Below are 20,117 nucleotides of genomic sequence, written 5' to 3'. Positions count from 1 at the left end.
AAAAAAAAAAAAATTCTGGGTAACCTCCAGGTGTCAGTACAGAAAATAATAATGAGGAAAGCCAATAGTACAGTTTGACCTTAACTCTTTTTCTTTTCCTAACAAGGGATAATTCCAACAAGGAACAAATTCCTCTTGAAATGAGCTTGACCTACAGAACAGGGCTGGCAATGCTGAAGAGTGAGCAGGGGTCTGACCAAATGACAGGAACTCAGAATCAGGGAGAACCCCTGTACTGGCCAGAAGGATTCCCTGGACCCTTTAGAGAAGGCGAGGAGAAGTTAAGTTGGTACAAAAAAGCAGGATGCCAAAACCAAAAAAACTTGTCTTCCTTCATAGGATCTTATTTGAGGATTGTGCCTAAGTACCTGTGAAACATTTGCCTGTAGCAGCAAATTCTGCAGGCTCCAAGGACCTAGGGTTATGTATTGTTCCCAGGCAAAGTATTTCATTCAGTTCTGATGCTTTTATTTGTATATGACAGCTACAATAGTAGAAAATACCAGCAGCAACCTAGGGGAATATTTTAAGTCCTCAAGTCTTTTTATTCTTATTGGCAAATAAAGGTAAATCATTCTCTGCAGATATCTGTCACCAGCACTTCCATCAAGGACTGGTCACTGGGAAAGTGTGAGTAGCAGGGGGATTTTCTGTTTAACACCCTGACTTGGTAAAGTTTGGCTGCTCAGCTAGTGTGTGAATATACAGTGACCATTGTAACTTCTTGGGAGATGGGTGATGAATTTTCCACTACTGTGTGAAGGTTTATTTTCCCAATAGAGGAATTTGCCACTCTGCTAGAAGTATTAATGAGCCAAGAACCTTCTCCCATGTGAAAATCCATCTTTAAGCCTACCTGCTGAGCCCAAGTCATCCCCAGCTCTGTCTAAGGCAAGGGAGAAAAAAGCCTTCTCCAAGAGCAAGTTGGTGAGTGAGCCTGGACCACAGACTGCCTGCAAAGGTGCCTTTTTCTCCGTCAGCTCTGCAGAGAAACCAGGAGGATTTAGGAGTGGGAGGCTCAGTGTGTCTAGGCCTTTCTTGTCCACCTGATACTCTGGTGCTTCTCCTGGGTGCTGATGAGTGGAGCAGACTCCAGCCTCATGTGGTAGCTCTTGGTGAGTTTAGTGACAGCAGGAACTGAATGCTTATTAAATAAGTGATTTAAAGATCTGTTGGGCCCTATTGTGTATTAGTGCAGTGCACAGCCCTCCTATTTTCAATGAATAGAATGGCTTTAACAGTTTGTGTCTGTTGTATCAATCTGGTGATGGGAAGCAGTCAAGTTTTGAGTTTTTATCCTCTTCCTGGATACCTGTGTACTAAGCTTTAAGAGGTCACTCTAAAATTATCTTGGACATTTAGAGTTAAGGCTGGAGAATATTCATTTTGTCAGACTCTCTGCCTTCAATAAAAAGCAGTCCCCAACAAATGCTAGCTTTAATCTCATGTTTTTGTCAAGCATATACAAACTTGCTTTTAATTTAGCCGCTATCCTGCTGCTTGTTGTGCTTATAAAGCATTTTATTGTTGCTGTTGCCATTCTGAATTGATTGGTGAATCTGTACCAAATACTTCCCAGTGATGGAAAAAGAAACATTGAAATGTTAATAATGAAAAAGTAGGGAAGATCCAGATGTCAGCTGAGGAAAAAATGAAAACCAATCAGCCTTGATTAAACTTTTCAGATAAAGAATTCGGGAACATCATGTCAGGATAAATTGTGTTTGTTCTAACCACTCTATCAGCCAAGACTGAAGCTGCTGCCAATAAGAAACTCTCAGGAATAAAAGCATAAAAAAAAGTTACAGGGATCTGATAAGGGACATAAGTTAGTCTGACTAAAGTGTTGCCATCAGAGTTAGGTGATGCTTTGAGATTTTTTTTGCCTGATACAGGCCTGACTGCCATGTGGTTCACTGTTTAATTTCAGCTTGGTCTGTGAGCAAAGGAAGAGCTTCTACATCCAGACTTGTAAAGCCACTATTTTCCATGGAGATTATTTTTACCATTCTAAAAATACATTGCTGACATGAGTACCAAAGTTTCTACCCAGACCATTCTCTCAAAGCCTTTTGGTCACTTATGCAAAACCTGGCTCCCAATAAAAAGATTTTCTGACCTTAAAAAAGGTCCAAGAATGGACTGGAATTTAGTTTAACTTGCTCATAGTTTCTGCTTTGACTTCTTGAATACAGCTCATTTTTCTGCTTTTTAGTGAGGTATCACTGCTAGAAAGCTTCCGGCAGAGTGAACCACGTGGGCCAACCTTATGAGAGTGGAAGCTGCTCCTAAAACCAGGCATTTTGGGCTGTTCACTAATTCAACTTTCCTGCTATTTTTGCTTGAGATCCAGGGGACTGCACATGTTCCTTACTGCATCTTCTGAACTGTCGTGGGACATTCCTTAATTAACTGCAAGAAGTCAAGTAGGGTTCCAGCTGGCCCAGCCTCCTCTGTCATAAAACAGGGGTTTAATATGTTCAAGTTAAGGTGGTTGAGAGAGAGAGATGCAGGTAAAAACACAAGCCAGCAGGGAAAAATGTTTTATTTCATTACTTTACAGATTTTAGAAGAAATGCTTTTTCCCTTCTCCCATCCCAAGAAAAGAGAGATCAATTTTTCTACATTCCATAAAACTTGGAACAGAAAATAGATTATTTTTAGCTTATTCCCTGGGTACTGTGTAGGCTTCAGTCTTTGGAGTCACTTTGTTCCTGGCTGTAGCAGATACAGTATTTATACAAGCTCCAGAGAAAAGAAAAAACTAGGAGGAAGAAGAAAGATTTCAGAACAACTCTCTTGCTCTCTTTTCTCCCTCATTTCTTCCCCTTTCATTCTTCACTTTCTGCTGCTCCTGCATTTTAGAAGTTTCCTTCACTTTGGCACTTCCTCAGCATGAATTGTCTCTTGAAATATTTTGAACAGAATCAGAATTGATTTTAGGATGGGGAAATAAGGCAAAAGGAATAAAATCCTGAGAGGAAAAGCAGCAGAGCTGGTCACTAGATAGCACAAGAGGCCAGGCTGTAGTCACAGGGTTAAAATACAGAGCCAGACACACACGTTTAGGGGTGAGACATGCAGATGGATAAGCTGAAGATTTCTGGCTTTCAGGAGGAAAGTCACAGCTGAGCTGGCTGTGGCAAGTGACAGTTATGAGCTCCAAGGGTGAAGTCTGGGAGAGAGTAGAGAATAAAAATGCCCCTGAGGGTAAGATGGCATTTATGACAGCAGATTTCTGACAGTTTCCTAAGACCCTTGGGCAGCTTCACGTTGTTGTTACCTAAAGTGGAGCTGATTTAATCTGTTGGAGATGAGCTCCATTCCAAACACTGACTTGTCTTTTTTCCTTGAAACAGTCCTAGATCTAGTCTGTGTGTCTCTAGTGAGTAACCCAAGCACATGTGTTTCAGACACAGAGCAGGTTTCTGTCTTTCTAGCATTTAAATGGCCAGACTAATTCTCTAGGCAGAACACAGTATGACTGGTTTATTTTCCCATCTCTGTAAATGAGTAAGCAGTTTTTTCCTTCCAAACTTGATGTAGATGTTGGAAGTGGAATCCTGTTATCCTTACAACCTTCTTATGTTCATGTATGTACAGAGTCCAGAACAAAAAGACAGTAATGTCTCTCGGGATGTTTGGGTTTACAGTTAAGCAACAGAGAGCTGTTTTCTAAAGTCAATACACAGTAACAAAACATCTGTGTACAGACCTTGGACACACGTACCTGGGCTCTGACGTGAGGGAACGTGCTGTAGGCATTAATAACAGAGCAGTGTTGACCACAGCCCAGGGAGTTATAGGCAGTGTGGCATTCATATTCACACAACAATGTCTCACTTGTGCTTGGTATTTTAATTTTCTCAGGTGGATTTGCAGCTGCAGTCACCACACCGCTCGACGTAGCAAAGACAAGAATTATGTTGGCAAAGGTAAGAGGGAAGGAGGTCCCAAGACAGGCTGGTGAATGGCCTGGGTATTCCAGGGTTTCTATTGGGTTGTTACAGAATGAAATCCAGCACCTATTAATAATCATTTCTGCTCTTGTCCTAGAAGGCAGGAGTAGATGTGAACAGGCACTGCATGCAGAACTAATGAAATTGTTGTGTTCCTTTCCTTGATTGCCTCTCTGGTCCTTTCCCAAAGGAGCTGTCTGAAACAGACTTGGGCTTGTGCTCAGCTTCCAGTCTCATGCAGTGTCTTTAGGAGAAAAGCCTTGCAGAGTCAGACACCCGAGGTTAAACTGCCCATCAGGGATTTATTCCCCTGTTTTGATAATCCAGTGTGTGTGTATGTCTTTTCTGAGGAGGACTTGGTACTGGATTTTCTGCTGTAAAATTTTAAACTATAGATATTTTGATGGCCAGCATCTGCCAACCAGGGCAGAAGGAAGATTGCTTATAAGATCAGTAAGTGTAGTAAGTTTAGAAATTGCTAGTGAGTCTGGTGCTCCCAGCATCATCTCACTGACCCAGGGCAGAGCTGACAGCCATTGAGCTAAGAGCCCTCAGCAGGTGGATGTCCCTAAAGCCTTTCCCAGCCCTGTTGTGTTGGTGAAGGATGGGCAGTCTGGAGCTTCTCTGCTCACGTCTCTCAGTTTGGGGTGTGTCTTGTTGCCAACATGCACCTCCCCAGCTGAGTCCCATCTGTGCTCACCATGTTGCTGTGTTACCTGTCATTGCTGGGTTGTGTCTGCTGCAGCTTCTTTGTCTTTGGAGAGTGTCGGTGATCAACCTGTAAAAACTGGGTTTCATTTTTCTCTGCCTCTCTCCTGAGCACCCAGGTAAAGAGATGAGAATGCTTTGAGACAGTTTATATTAGTCATTTCAAATTAACTAGGTCGCACATGGGATTTAGGTGTCTCTAGTCTTGCTGTTTGTCCTCTGGCTCTCAAGACAATTTTCACATGCAATATGCTACTCAGGGTTTTTTTTATTCTTTTAAATCTAAAGGAGTAGCAAAGTAATTTGGTGCTTTGAGAGTGTGTTTTTATTAAGGTCTTACTGCAGTATCACTGCAGTATCACAGTCTTACTGCTGGATGTAGAGCTGAGTATAGTGCAGAAGGGACTGGGTACCCTGTTCTGAACTAACCAGCTCTGTGACCTTGATTGTTTTGTTCTTCTGTGCCTGTGTTTCACTTTCCACCCTTTTTTTCATTCCTGGAGACGAGCAGCTTTTGCCTGTGCCTGGGGTAAGGAGGTCATTAGGATGTCTGTAATTCCTGTCATGTAGCACTAACCAGGGACAGGAGCTCAGTAAATAACTCAACCTCTGCCAACAGTTTCCAATCTCTCTGTCTCTGTGGTGCAGGCTGGTTCCACCAATGCCAGTGGGAATGTTCTGGCTGCCCTTGGTGGCATCTGGAGGACACAAGGCCTGTCAGGGTAAGGATGTGCTGCACCTCAGGGGTTGTGTTGTCTGTGTGTTTTAGGGGCTGTGAGAGGGTGGGGTGGGATGTGTTTATATTTAAATACTGGCATGCAGAAAAGCCTTTTGACTGCTGTACACCTGGGCAGGGAGCAACAGTCAGGAAGCCAAGAACAAATCCCTCAGGGAGGTTGAGTGTCCTCACCTTAGCCCTGGCTGGTGGCAGTGTCCAGGGAAGAGCACAGAAAAGGGACATTGTTGGGAGTATATCCAAATCTAAGCCCAGCTCCTGGTGTCAGAGGTGAGAGTGGCTTTGTGTTAATAACCCATGGTGGACTTTTCCCTATGAACACATGCATTTGTGATTTGTATTCATTTAAATTCAGGCACATCTCGTGGCAGTGGAGACAGCAGTTTCATTTGAGGGGTATGAATCCCCTGGGACTTCAGGAGAGGGTCAAGCCCCTTATGGGCAGTTTTTCCTCCTCCTGGCAGTTTCTTGCAGATTTGAAAGCACCAGGAAGGTCTCCTCTGTTCCTTTCCATTCCCCATTCTTGTTGTGAAGTGCAGTGTGAACAGGCAATGCCAGTGTGGTGCCAGCAGTGGGGACAAGCTGAAGCAGAGGGAGGGAGCCATGTGCTTTGGATCTCCTCTTAGGTCTGGCCTTGAGCACATGGCCCCAGGTTTTTGCAGTGTGGAACCCATTGCAAAAGTGCAAGTTTTCTGAGCCAGGCTGAGTACAAAGAGTAGATGTGAGCAGTCACAGAGCAGCTCTCTAGGGCTTCCATGCTGTAGCCAAAGTGTAGAAATGTTCTGGGCTTTCCACTGACCACCTATGGAAGTCTGAGGTGATGTCCATTTGACAGAGAATTGCTCTCCTGACCTTGGAGCAGTGTGGGATCAGAGTCTTCTGCTAGTGTTTCATGAACATTTCGAGGTGTGAAAATTATCATTGGTTTTTACTGACACTGCTTCACTTACAGCACCTTGTCCTCTTTGAGTGTGTGTCTTACACCAGTAGTTGGTCTCTGAAAGTGAGTATATGTCTTAACTTCTCCAGTGCATGAAGTTCAGTCTGTGCTTCCTTCAGCAGGGCTCGTGTCTCACCTGCCTTTAGCCTGGAAGAGAACTTGAGGGATTTTTGGAAACTTGGGGCTTTTCCCTGTAGTTTTCCCATGGTTTTTAACCCTCTCTCTATCAGGGCACTGTTCTAACCTTTGCTGTCCAAAGCACTGTGCTCAATGCAGCTTTGCAGGGGACAGCTTTCTCCTAGCATCTGATCTCTGCTTGCCCAGCTAATAAAAGTTCAGCCCTCTTTCTACCCATGTGGGAAATAATTCAAAACAAATTGCAGGAAGTTCCTGAACACTGATTCCAGGAAGGCGTCCAGCTGTGCCCCCCGGCAGCACTCAGGGATGGGCTGTCTCAGGTTTGCCTCTTGCAGGGGACAAGGTGATGTGGCACTGGATGAGTTTTGGGTCCTGCAGGGCTTGGTGGACTCTTAAGGCATGTTTTAAAAGGAACTGGGAGAAGTGAGGCCATGTCTGCTGCTAGTGGAAGTTGAGCTCTGAAGGGTGTGAAGAGGCATGGATTTGACTGAGGAAACTTCCCCCATCCCCCAGCCAGCAGCAGAAAGTAAAAAATGAATGTTTGTGTTCTTTTCAGGGTGTTTCAGCAGTGCCCTTTTCTAAACAACCCAGAATTAAACTCTGCCCAAGGATAGCACCAGTGGACTAAGACCAAAGGGAGCACAATTCAGTTGAAATCAAAACAATAAGAGATCTGCAGAAAAAGTATCATGTAAAGGAGGCCAAGCTGCGTCAGCTGCGAGGAAAAGGAAGAAAGTCTTGGGAAAAATAAACGCAGAGGCTGCCATGCCTGCTGCCAATTATAAATCTATTAATCAAAACCAATAAAAATGTCGGGCTTTTTTGGCCAGTTACAACATGACATGATTTATGGCTCCTCTAATAAATCTCGTACTTGAAGAGGAGGAATTCTGAGGGCAGAAAGACGCATTGCTTATTGCCACCTTATTAAAACCAGAGCACAGGGCTCAGCTTCCTGGTCTGCACCTAGTAAATCCCTCTGCTTCATGCCAAGAAATTCCACATCCCTTTCTGTCCAGGGAAAGCCAGGACTGTGGCAGAGTTTAGGATAGGGATGGGGCGAGTGGATCTGTGAAATTCCTTGCTCTTGCCAGTGAGGTAGAGGAATCATTCACGAGAAAGGGAATTTGTATCTTGTCTGATGGCTTTTCACACGAGGAGATAGTGGTGTTTGGAAGCCATGGGTGAAGCTTCACAACTTTTTGGTGAGAAACACGAGGGTTATTGGAGTGGTGACGCTGGTGAGGTTACTGGATGGAGCTGGTGGTATCACACCAGGTGTCCTGTTCCTCCCATGAGCTTCCTGGTCAGAGGGGAACTGGCACGTGTGAGGTACTGATTTAATTTTGAAATAACAACCCCTCGACATCGTTTCGTTTGATTTGTCGAAGTGTGGGTCATGAATCTCGATTTGAGTGGAAAAATACCAGAAGGGCACATGCCTCGGCAGTCGCAGCACATGCCCACAAAGCCTCTGTGGCTGGGCAGCCCCACGGAGGGCAGGAGAGCAGAGAGAGCTCTCTTGGGGGAGCAGAGCAGGGTTCTGTCTCTGGGGGAATTTGGCCAAAGCAGAGAGGTAAAAACCCTCCACCAGCGGGCTGCAATTACCCCACTGAGCACTGGGGTAACCCTGCTGTGGGGAAGACCCTCCAGCCTGTCCACTGATGTTCCGCCAAAGAGCAACCCGTGAGAGGAGCTATGGATAGAAAAGCCGTGATAAACTGCAACCCGTGAGAGGAGCTATGGATAGAAAAGCCGTGATAAACTGCAACCCATGAGAGGAGCTATGGATAGAAAAGCCGTGATAAACTGCCTCGCTGAGCTCTTTGGGTGCGGTTTATCGGCTGCCCGAGGCCCGTGGCCGGGCCTGAGGCTGGGCCTGGGGCCTGTCCTGGCTGTGCTGCCCGGCCTTTGCTCGCCCTGCTGCGTGTCCTCTCCTTTCAGCCCTTATCTGTGTCCTCTCCCTTCGGCCCTGCTCCGTGTCCTCTCCCTTCAGCCCTGCTCCGTGTCCTCTCCCTTCAGCCCTTCTCAGCATCCTCTCCTTTTAGTCCTGCCCCATGTCCTCTCCTTTCAGCCCTGCTCCGTGTCCTCTCCTTTCAGCCCTGCTGGTCCTGCTCGCCCCCCGTGTCCCTGCTGTCCCCTGCTGTCCCCTGCTGTCCCCTGGACCCAAGCCGTGCTGTTGTCCCCAGCCGGGCCCTGCTGCCTGCTGTGCACAGCACAAGCTGCCCACAGAGAGCTCGCTGCAGAGCTGTGACCAGAGAAAAGCAGTGGTTTGTCTCAGTGTGGCCACTCCTTGGTCCAGAGGGTACTTCTTGGGTTTTGTGGCCAGGCACACAGTGCTTTTGTCAGCACTGGCCCCTCTGTGCTGTGCCCCGGCCGTGCAGTGCCTTACCCTCTTTCCCAGGGAAGCGGCAGAATCAGCATCCCTGGAAGTGTTCAGAATGTGTGTAACTGTGGTGCTGGGGGACAGGGGTTAGTGATGGGCTTGGTAGTCCTGGGCTGGTTTTGGCTTGTCTTTTTTTTTCAACCTATATGCTTCAGTGATCCAAAGGGTAGATGCAGGGGTCCTGTTAGTCTCCTGTTAGGAACTGAGGAGTGGCAGAGTGCCAGGTGAAATCTGCAGACAGAGACCAAATCCAACTAGACAGCAGATCTCTGCCCACCAGAGCGGTTTCTGATGGGGCCAGCAGAAATAAACCAAATTTATTTCATCTGCTGATGGAGGCGAAAGTGGTCCAGCAGAAACCAGTTTGGCTCAGACCTGCCACAGAGCTCTGCTCTTTGGATTTGGGACCTCCCTGCAGCTGCTCAGCTCTGCCCTCACGCAGAAAGGGAGCCCATGGATTGGAGAGGCCACGGGTGGCAGGTGGGAACAGGAAGCTGGGAGAAGCAGGGGCAGGATTCTTGGAAGTGATGGTTAGTAATAGGGGTTGCCAGGGATGCAGCTTCTGGGTAACTCAGTTATGGGCCCTGTTTGTGTAATAGCTGTGTCTCGAGTGGGCTGTTCTGGAAACAAATGTCTGCCCCTGCTCCCGTAATGAGGCTCCCTAATTCAGCAGGAGAGGGATGCTGTGTGCTGCTCCCTAGGATTTGCCCTATCAGTGCTCTGTCCATACATGCCTTGTACAAATTACTCTGTTTTAAAGCTGTCATTATGGTAATAGGCCCAATTGCTGTCTAGTAAAGCCATAAAATGTTTCCATCTGCCTGTGTGCTCCAGGCTCCTTAGCAGAGCTCATTACTGCCAGAGGTTTCCCTGTGCAGCAGGGAGCTCCTGAGCAGCCAGGTCTCACCAGGAATTACAGCGTGTCCCACTGTGGACACACTCTCAGCAGGGACCATGCAATATTTTGGAAAGCCAAGGACACGATCCCTGTGGAGCTCAGCCAGGCTGAGCAGGACAGACCTGGAAGGGGGTGGGATGCCAAAGGAATTCGAGCCTTAACGTTTACTCCTTGCTTGCCACAAAGGAAGCCTGTAATCCTCTGGGAGGATACACTGGCCTGTCCTGAAGTTGTTAAACCAATTAAAAGTTTAGATATGTCAAGCAGTTAGCTTTGCACCAGTTTCCTGTTAATTTTGAGAACTATGAAGATCAGGCACCTAAAAAGAGGGCAGCTGCAGGCATCACAAATCAAATATTTCTGCTCCCTCATGGCTGTTGTGTGTTCCTGGGAATGAGCCACTGCAGTGAGCAGGGCTGTCTCTGCCAGGGGGAGCCCCTGGCCCAGGGAGGGGCTGGTGGGGCAGTGGAGGAGAGGATGTTCCCACCTGTCTGCTGCTCTTTGTGGCCATGTGCTGAGCTCCCCTTTCCCGTGGCTGGGGATGGCCTCCTGCCTTTTCCTTCTGCACCCAAGGAGTGTGGAGAGGGGTTAAAAACCACAAGCCTTGGGAAGTGCTGTATTGGGGAAGTCCAGACAGATTCCTTCAGTGAGCAGTGGGGCTGGATTTAAGAACCAGCAAGAGAGAGAGTTTATCTTGGCTTTGTTTCCCCGAGCCCCCTGCTCGTCGTCTCAAACTGCCTTTCCTTTGCCTTCAGCTTGTTCGCAGGTGTTGTCCCACGGATGGCAGCCATCAGCCTGGGAGGCTTCATCTTCCTGGGGACATACGAGAAGACTCGGCAGCTGCTGCTCTGAGCCAGCTCCTGCCGGGGAGAGGCTGGAGGAGGAGTCGGAGCCTTCCTCCTGTACCCCTCACAGCAGCTGTCCCGCAGGCTGGGAGCCACTCTCCCTGCTAGAAAAAAAGTAAATCCTCCAATAATCCGGTTTCGCAAACATGAAATTTTCCTGCATGGAAAGTGGGTGAGGTCATTGTGAAGAGTTGTGCCAAAAAAGTAATGTTTGGGGGGTAAACAGCTAATTACGGTGGCTGCGAAAGGCATTATTAGAACTCCTGCAGGGAAAGTGTTTTGGAAAGCTCTGGCATGGGGGCTGAGTGGGGAGGCTGAAATAAAGCAAGTTTTCATCATTCAGTGGCACCTGCCTCGTAACAGGGGAGGGGAAGGGGCCGATAGAGTTACAGCCTGCTGCCCTCCAACAGCACCGAAAGCATTCCGGCTTGGGAGAGCTCTTTGTAAAAGACAATAATCCGTTTGTTTCTGATTTGAGCTGTATTTGTGGAAGTTTATATTCCTGTTTATACCTACAGGTGCTCAGCAAGCATTCCTGTGTGGGAGCCAGTGCAGCTTTATTAATCACACTCATATTTCTCCAGTAATAGCACAGGCTTGTATTATTTTACAGCTGTGCTTGTGCAAAGACATGGAGCTCTGCCTTCTTTTGGTCTTCATCCCTCAGCTGCTGAAGCAGCAGGAGGATGGAAGTGCTGAAGCTTGGGAGGGAAACTGGGAGGGCAAGGCAGGGAGAACATCAGAGTTCTGCTGATGTAGGGGTGGATCCTGAGGGCTCTCGGGGGGCTCCTGGCAGGCAGAGCAAAATCCTGGTGCTCTTCTCATGTAGGAAACCGAAGGTGCAGCAGCTAAAATGGTGTAATGAAAAGACCTTATTGGAATTACTCAAAATTATCACCAGAGTGGGTGCTGTGGGCCGGGTTTACAGCAGCAGCTTGGCTGAGTGGTGGTTAAGGAGGTTTAGCTGTGGAGGGTTCTGTGTGGGCAGGCAAAGCCAAGGGGCTGTGGTGGGTGATTGTTTCCTGCATGGGCTGGGCTGGGCCATGACCCTGGGAAGCTCCTCACACACGGGGGAGAGGAGTGGGTGCCACAGGGCCCTGTGACTGAGCTGTGCCGGGTCACCCGTCCTGGTGGCACTGCGCCTGCTCCATGCACATTCCATCCCTGTCATCCCTCCACTGATGTGCCAGGGCTGATGTGCTGCCCTAGGGTGCTGTGATTTACCTGTGAGGCTGTCCCCCTCAGGACAACAAGGTACAGGTGTACACTGGGGAGAACAAATGCCACACCAGGTCAGTGGCTTGACCAGGGGACACGAGTGACCCCAGAGCCCCTGTGCCAACAGCACAGGCTGGATGTCTTATTACACTGTTATCCATGACAGAGTAGTAAAACTTTTTAGACGCCAAAACTTAGAAAATAATTGGCAGACAAGTAAAACATACAGAACAAAGGACATAATTCTTAAAAATAATCTTCAATTAAAATGGGGAATTCAGCCAAGTCCCATATTGGCTGGTAATGCTACTCGTTACCATGGCTTGGTGTAGCTGTGCTTCCTGCCACTTTGAGGCTGTCTCTTTAATGACATTCTATATATATATATGTATCACATCCAATTTTAGGGGCTGGGAGGGGGTGGGAGGGAGATTTATTACTCTGTCTCAGAAATCTATCACATTTTCTATTGAAGCTCTTTAAACATGGTGAAGGGGTTAGCACTGCAGTTGATGCATTTAATTATTTGAGCTGTAAATAATCATCTTTAAGTCACTGGGTCCAAATGGTGCAATTTTTGTTGTTTTTATTTAATATAGCAGAATCAGTTTTCGTCATCACCTTTAATTAAAATTAAAAAACCAACAAAATCCAACCAAGCAGCCAAATTGTTTTAACCAACCTAATGGTGGGAGGGGACAGATTCCCCTCCCTGTGCCAGTGGAGCAGCTCTGCACCACAAGAAGGCCAAAAGTACCTGAGAATGGCAGCAGGCAAGTGAGAGCCCCAGCAGGTGGCCAGAGCTGTTCTGCCTGCACCAGTTTGCCTTATATGGATAAAAAGGACATTGTTAGTTTTGGGACTGTGGGGAGAAAAAATAGATCAAAAAAAATGCGTGGGATCCCCTATGACTGTTTGCTTTAAGTTTTAGCAATGTTTTATTTCAAGTTTACCAAAATTTAAAAAACTAATTGTAGCCCATTACTGGGAGAAAGTGGGATAACGAATTTCAGACCAGGCACTAGCCTCTAAAAATCTCTCTCAATTAAAAAAAAAAATTAACTCTTAGGTCACTTAAGGAGCTTTGAGTATTCTCAGACAACCTGCTTTATACCCAAAGTGATAATTTCAAGGGGGCATTAGTTTTAATTTTTAAAAAAATATACAGAAACTGAATTGAGATTTTTAGTTAAAACAGGAATTTAGGCTTATCTCCAAAGCTACCTCTGGAATTTCCATCCAGGGTGGGGTTGGGGAACACTAGAGGTGTTCACAATTGCAGCTGGGTCTGGTGCTGTCCTGGCCCTGTTTTTACTTGCACACATGCACACGCCCCTCATCTGTTGTGTTCTCACTGCCAAGACAGGGGGACTTGCCAGATACTAAAGCAAGCTGATATATTGGAAATGTATTTCTTACAAATTCTGTATTGTATTTTTCAATCCAGCCCCAAATCCCACCCCATCCACATGCCAGGCTCTCAGAGCCTCACGCTGTTCCCCAGGATCTCATGGCCCGATTTCAAGAGCAGGTGCTTTGGCAGTTAATCTCCATTTTCATGAAAGACAGAAAAGAGATTTAGCAATGGATTAGAATTTTATTTAATTTTCAACTGAAACTCCCAAAAGCTCACTCTCAACAAATCAGCCGTAATATTATAAATGAACCTTTATTAAAGACACTTCAATGCCATTTGTTAGACACTTCAATATCTTACATGTTTTTCAATGTACAACATTGTACCAAATTTTCTAATAAATAAATAATTTTGTACACAAAAGTAATACTTCCTCTTTCACATTGCCTCTTAGAAGCAGCAATTTCACATATTTAGTGGAAGTCATAACATTAGGCAGTTAACTTTATTCTGAAACATTATTTTCAATGTTAACATGGCAAATATGCTTTGTATCCACACTGGTGATGACATTTCTGCCATTGGACCATTCCCATCTTCCCTGTGTCCCTGGTTCCACGAGTAGGTTCTGGAGCACTTTTCCCTTCAGTGAAAGGAAAACTGTGCCTGGTTTATAATTTTCTAACATCCATTTCCTTTGCTTTGAATAAACTTGGCACTCAACATAATTCGCCACCTGTCTCAAAGTGCAAACGTGTCAATAGTCAGGGACTGGGACAGACAGGTACTGGCTGAATTATGCCTGGCTTCATCCAGGGGCAGCTGCTGCTCTCCCTGACCCTGAGATCCTTCCCTTCCAGGAGCTGGTGGCTCCTCAGGCTAAGGCTGGGTAGGATCAGCTGGTAATAAAACCAAGGGGCAGCTTGCAGCCACTCCCTGGAACCCCACGGGTGCAGCAGCACTGGGGCAGGTCCCTCAGTGGTGGATCTAAAGTGAACATGAAGTGTTTCTGCCCTTATCTCTGCCGCTTGTTCTGACACAGTCCTGGCAAGGGTGGATTCCCAGACTCAGCCTCAGTGGAACTGGTATTGGAGTTGTTCCTAAGGGAAAAAGTAACAAAGTCCCCCACCTCCCTGCTTTGATAAACCTGCCCCAAAGTAGTCATCACCAGAGTTAGCAACCTCATGTTAGCAGAACTGAAATCACAAAGAACTGGGAGTCCTCCGTCCACAGGTACCAACAAACACCATCAGAAAGCAACCCTTCTATAAATAAAAAGCATCATTGTCAAGTCAGAAGTGACAGAGATCTGTTTGACTGAGGTGGGCATTTCTTTATACCCCCACCTCTCCATTACTGGAGGAACTTAAAAGATCACATAAAAACATCTGGGACATTTAAATTTAAAAGTCTATTCCACCATGAATCCACAGTTTTCCTTATAAAGCAAATGTACTTCTAACTAGCCCAGAATTGCTACACAGGGCAGCATAATTCACTTGAAGGTGATATTTTCATATAGAGTCTGGCTGTTCAACTACAACATGTAATATTGTGTTGCAGGACAAAAAAAAAAAAAAAAAAAAGTATTGGATGAATTAATGATACAGCTGTCCCCTTAGGAGTGCAGTTTAGTTTTGTTGTCAAAACAGCTCTATGGTTTCAAGCCCCCACGGAACAGATGTGGTTTTTGGGTGTGAAAATGCATTATTACACCGGCACAGGTTGTTTATTCTAAGCAGGGCAAGGCTGGATCACTGCACACACCTCAGACAGGTAGAGCTGAGTCCCTCTGGGAGGGAAAGGCTCTGTGGTGAGGGCTGTGGTGCTCAGTGCTGTGCCAGCACACATGGCAGGTAACACCTCCTGTGATGATGTGTTTGAGAGGTGCACTGTTAGGAGACCACCCCTGGTTTACTGCACAAGTTATTTATTTTGGTAACAACTTCTTCCCAGTCAAAACAGCCCTTTCCTCTGGTTGTTTTGAGGCTCTGCACTGTTGAAGAGTTATTTAGTGCCTCCTGTGTGGTCCACTCTGAAGTCGCACACAGTCACAATTCAAATACTAGTTTTTATAAAGTTTGAAAAAGAATGGATTTAAGTTCTTCTACCAACAGGAAAATATCAGGTTGCTATGTAATTGCTCACTGCTTTTTTCTTTATAAATTTCATTTAACACAGTTGAAGATCTCTGTTATTAAATGTGTTAAGTACAATAAATTTCTAAGGGGGAGGAAATTTGTTCTAAGTAACCCAGCTGAATCACAGAATGTCTCTGAATCACAGAAGGGACAAAATCACAGGATTAACTCGGTTGGAAGAGATCTTTGAGATGATCAAGTCCAACCTATGACCTAACACCTCCTTATCATCTAAACCATGGCTATGTGCCAGATCCAGTCTTTTTTTAAACACGTCCAGGGACAGTGGCTCCACCACCTCCCTGGGCAGACAATTCCATTGCCCAATCATTTTCTGTGAAGAATTGTTTCCTAAATGTCCAGCCTTAACTTCCCCTGGCACAACTTCAAGCTGTGTCCTCTTGTCCTGCCAGTGGTTGCCTGGGAGAAGAGCCCAACCCCACCTGAGCACAGGCACCTTTCAGGAGTTGTAGAGAGTGATAAAGTCACCCCTGAGTCTCCTTTTCTCCAGGATAAACAACCCCAGCTCCCTCAGTTGTTCCTCACAGGGTTTGTGCTCCAAGCCCCTCACCAGCTTTGCTGCCATCCTCAAGTGTCTCAACATCCTTCCTAAACTGAGGGGCCAGAGCTGGACACAGCACTCAATGTCCATCCTAAACTGAGACACCCAGAATTGGACACAGCACTCGAGGTGTGGCCTCACCAGTGCCAAGCACAGGGCAAGAATGACCTCCCTGCTCCTGCTGGCCACACCATTCCTGATCCAGGCCAGGAGCCATTGGGCCTCTTGGCCACCTGGGCACACTGCTGGCTCACATTCAGCTGCTGTCACCAGTACCCTCAGTCCCTTTCTGCCTGGGCACTGTCCAGCTGCTCTGTCCCCAGCCTGTAGTGCTGCAGGGGGTTGTTGTGGCCAAAGGACAGGACATGGCACTTGGATTTGTTAAACTTCATGTTGTTGGATTTAGCCCATCTATCCAGCCTGTCCTGACCCTAAAGATGATCTTGTTCCAACCCCCTACCATGGACAGGGAGACCTTTCATTAGTCCAGGTTGCTCCGAGGTCCATCCAGCCTGACCACCTACAGGGGTGGGACACCCATCCACAGCTTCTCTGGCAACTGGTGCTAGTGTCTCACCACCCTCACAGGCAAGAATTCCAATTTCTTCTGTATCTAACTTAAGTTTCCTCTTTTTTCAGTTTGAACTCATTACTCCTTGTCTCGTTACTACAGTCCTTCTTATATTGAGGGCACCAGAACTGTGTGCAGAACTCCAGGTGTGGTCTTACCTGAGTGGAGCAGAGGAGGAAAATCTGCTGCCCACAATGCTCTGGATGCAAGCCAGGACACGGCTGGATTCTGGGCTGTGAGCACACATGGCCAGGGCATGTCCAGCCTCTGATCCATCAACACCCCTAAGTCCCTCTCCACAGGGCTGCTCCTGGTCACTTCTCCACCCAACCAGTACCTGGGACTGCCCCAGCCCCAGTTTTATGTGGTGTAAAGGAACTTCCACTGAAATGAGGACAATCCCTGTGGAACAGTCTGGCTTTGAAAAGTTCTGTTTATGCATTTAAGGCACCAGAATTATTTCTCTCACAAAGTTTAACAGCAACCTGATACTGAAAACAATATTGCCAAAATTGTAAAATTTCACTCAGTTTTCCATGCACTAAAGATTAAAATAGCCTCTGTAAAAGATATATATTTTTTATATATATATATTTATATATGAAAACTCTTATGTACAATTGTATCAAATACTTTTCTCTTTACACAATAATCCCTTGCATTTATGTGCTTCATATGCAAGTTGACTTTTGAACACTTCATACTTCTCAGGGAAGTTTTAAATTATGTACAATCAGATGACGCTCGAACAGGAGTTTGTTCCCCATACAAGCTTGTTTCTCATACCTCAGTTGGTTGCCTTTGCCAGGCCATCAGTTTAAGATTCGAGGTAGAAGTAAGTAGCCTATATACTCTGTGCAAAAAAAAAAAAAAAAAAAAGTAATAGTGTGTTTGTTAATTTGCACGTGGCAGGCAGTCTGTGCTCTCAGTCCAGAGACCTGTTGGGTAGCTTGGGCTCGTGAGCGGGGTTGTGGAGCTGGGCTGTGGGGCTGCTGTTGGCCAGGAGAGCCTGCTCCACCTCTGCTTCCCTCTGCAGGTCCAGTAGTGCTGGGGATATTTCAGGAAGCACGTTCAGTTGCTTTAATGACCCTCCTGCAGGTGAAGCTCTCACCAAGTTAAGGTTGTTAAGCTCTGAAGGCTTTGCTGCTGCTTGCGAAGAGCCTGCAAAACCCCAAAGGAGCAGCGTGATTAGGTGATGCTCAGCCTGCCAAGCACCCCCATCCTCCATGACCCTGGAGGTCTTTCCCAAGCTCAAACTAACCCCATGCCTGTGAGCTAGTTGAAAGGCTGAGGGGAGCCCATGGGGCTGCGCTGGTGCCCGTGGGGATCAGAGGTGGCCCCGAGGAAGGACGTACCGTGCGTGTCTGCGAGCAGCGCGCCGGCCGCGCCCTCCAGCCGTATCCTGTCGTGGTTGCTGGGGTACAGGGTCCCGTCTGTCTCCACCCTCTTGCCACTGGCAATGCCATTGCAGGGCTGAGCATGAAGGAGGCTGGTGCCTGCAGCCCTCTTCCTGTGGCGCTCCTTGCTGCTCAGGGCGTTGGGGTGGGGAGTTTCCACAGTCTTTAGGCTCTCGGGGTAGCACTCGGAGTCCTTGGGGTAGATGCTCATGCTGTCCGTGCTGCCGCTGCACTCCGTGCACACCACGGGCAGCCCGTAGCCTTTGGGGGAAGAAGGGAAAGTCACCAAGGGAAGAGGAGCAGCTGGAAGTGGTCAGCACTGGAGCACACAGATCGGGGAAGGAAAGGGCAGTTCTGTGTAGTTGAGTGGGGGAATCTTTCACTAAATAATGTGGATGCTTTGTGGTCTTACAGAGGGCTATTACATAGTCTTCAGAACTCTGTAGCCACCATCACTAAAGGTAGTTCTAATTAACAGCTCAGAGATCCTTTTTCACTCCAGAATACTTGTAACTTTCTTTTTTTTTTTTTTAAATAAACTATGCATTTAGTTCTTTTTCCAGACTTTCTAATCAGGGTAGAAGTGCAAAGTGGAACTTTCCTGTAGCTGCTTTAAAATTTTTTTAAAAAAGTTACCTTTCTTATTTTTCTGCTGCTGCTTTACAGAGATCACCATCAGCTCACACTCCTATCTCAAGATATTTTATTACTGGTAGTGGGAACAACAGATGAGCAGAATTCAAAGGAGTAAAGAATTTCTAAATGCTGAAAGTTAATTTCCTTAGTGCACTCAACAACTTTCCATTGTTAAACTTTACATTAGTTTCTCCTAGAGAGAAAATGTGTTTCATTGGCTGATTTTCTGGGGCTTTTACAATACAGTGTGAGAACAGAAAGCACATCCTAAAAATAGAAAAGTATGAGTGTAACACCCTAGAAATTGGCAAAGAATAGAGGCAGGTGTAGTGCCCAAAACAACCTTTAAATTTTGAAAATAAATTAAAAAGCTGAGCTTTGAAGTCAACAGCCCTTTTAAAAGAGCATGAAAAAATTTAACACTTTCAGTTTTGAAAGTGCTCTCATATTTTTAGGAATACCTCAAATCAAAATTCCCATCAGCCAGCTGCACAGAATGGCAATCAGGAGCTTTACTCTGCCTCTTTCTGACAGTTCCTCAAATTCCAGCTATCCAAGCTTGAGAGAGGATCAAAGCAAGCAGGAGAAAGTAAATTTTCTGTCCTTGCACCTGAGAATCATTCCGAGCTTTTTTTTCTCTCTGAAGGTAACCATTTCTTGTGTTACTGCTGTCTGACTTAGAGGCTTTCGTGATCTCTACAAACACAAAATCCCTTCCCAGATTAATGGGATTTGTACCTGTCTTATCTGGAACAAGCATTCCATCGGCCATGTCCTCAGTCTTCCAAGTGTCTTTATTATAGCTGATACACAGTTTGGGCTGTCTACAACCTACAGCAGGAGCTTCAACATCTGGACACCTTCCAGCATCAGCCTGACACATCCCTGTAACAAACAAACCATCTGGGTAAAGATCACAGCCATCTGCTCACAGTTAGAGGATTTGCCAGTCATACTTATACTGGAAAAGGGGAAAAAAATAGCAATGGAGATAACAAATAATTTTTAGCAAACATTTAACAGAATAAATGCTGCAGAATCTCAGGAGGATCTTGGTTCAGAACTCTTAAATTCTCCTTCCTAATGTGCTGTTTTTAAATACTGTAAAACCCCAACATTTAATTTCAAAGCCTGAAGGCAGGGACGGGCAATGCTGCCTTTTCTAATATGACTGTGGGTAGCTCTGCTGCCAAAAAAAGAATCCAAAATTAGCAAAAAACCAGTCCTTAGGGCCTGACTGAGCAGTTTCTGGGGCAGTCAGCTTGTAGGAACACTTACTCCTGGGAGAGGAGAGCTCTGTGAAGTCAAACACACATCCCTGCTCTGCATAAATGCAGGAATTACATTATGAAGATCTCTCAGATAACTCAGAACAAACACAGAAGTACTCTGGGCTGAGATTTCCACCTCCCATAACAAGTTCAGATCCAGCATTAGAGGACAATGAAACCATTTCTCACCGTTGCTGTCGATGTGCCCATTGGGCTGCTGGGTGTCCACTCCAATGGCCACTTCCTGGCGCTCCGACAGAGTCCCTTGGGAGGACAAGTAGCTTGGCACATCAGGAGGCACAATAGTCTCATCTAGAGCAATGGGAGCAGGGAAAAGTCAGTTCCCAGCAGGAT

General features: G+C 46.3%; 2 protein-coding genes across 5 annotated transcripts in view; one reads left to right on the top strand and one right to left on the bottom strand.

Moving 5' to 3' along the window:
• Positions 1-10,948, top strand: part of SLC25A26 (solute carrier family 25 member 26) — an 84,121-nt gene extending 73,173 nt beyond the window's left edge. For 2 of the 4 annotated variants that reach the window (XM_066327220.1, XM_066327218.1), the window contains 3 exons: positions 3,871-3,935; positions 5,316-5,389; positions 10,521-10,948. In XM_066327220.1, coding sequence (XP_066183317.1) covers positions 3,871-3,935; positions 5,316-5,389; positions 10,521-10,617 — 236 coding nt within the window. In that variant the 3' untranslated portion in view covers positions 10,618-10,948. The remainder of the gene's footprint in view (positions 1-3,870; positions 3,936-5,315; positions 5,390-10,520) is intronic. The other 2 variants (XM_066327219.1, XM_066327217.1) reach the window with 1 other exon arrangement.
• A 2,457-nt stretch (positions 10,949-13,405) lies between these two features.
• The window catches only part of LRIG1 (leucine rich repeats and immunoglobulin like domains 1), a 93,043-nt gene continuing 86,331 nt past the window's right edge, over positions 13,406-20,117 (bottom strand). The window contains 4 exon segments of the mRNA XM_066327216.1: positions 13,406-17,620; positions 17,815-18,117; positions 19,231-19,377; positions 19,953-20,075. Coding sequence (XP_066183313.1) covers positions 17,385-17,620; positions 17,815-18,117; positions 19,231-19,377; positions 19,953-20,075 — 809 coding nt within the window. The 3' untranslated portion in view covers positions 13,406-17,384.

The sequence above is a fragment of the Sylvia atricapilla genome, chromosome 11 (genome assembly GCF_009819655.1).
Source record: "Sylvia atricapilla isolate bSylAtr1 chromosome 11, bSylAtr1.pri, whole genome shotgun sequence".
Classification (NCBI taxonomy): Eukaryota; Metazoa; Chordata; class Aves; order Passeriformes; family Sylviidae; genus Sylvia; species Sylvia atricapilla.
The sequence above is the reverse complement of the archived record's forward strand: the minus strand, read 5'-3'. Positions and strand labels throughout refer to the sequence as shown.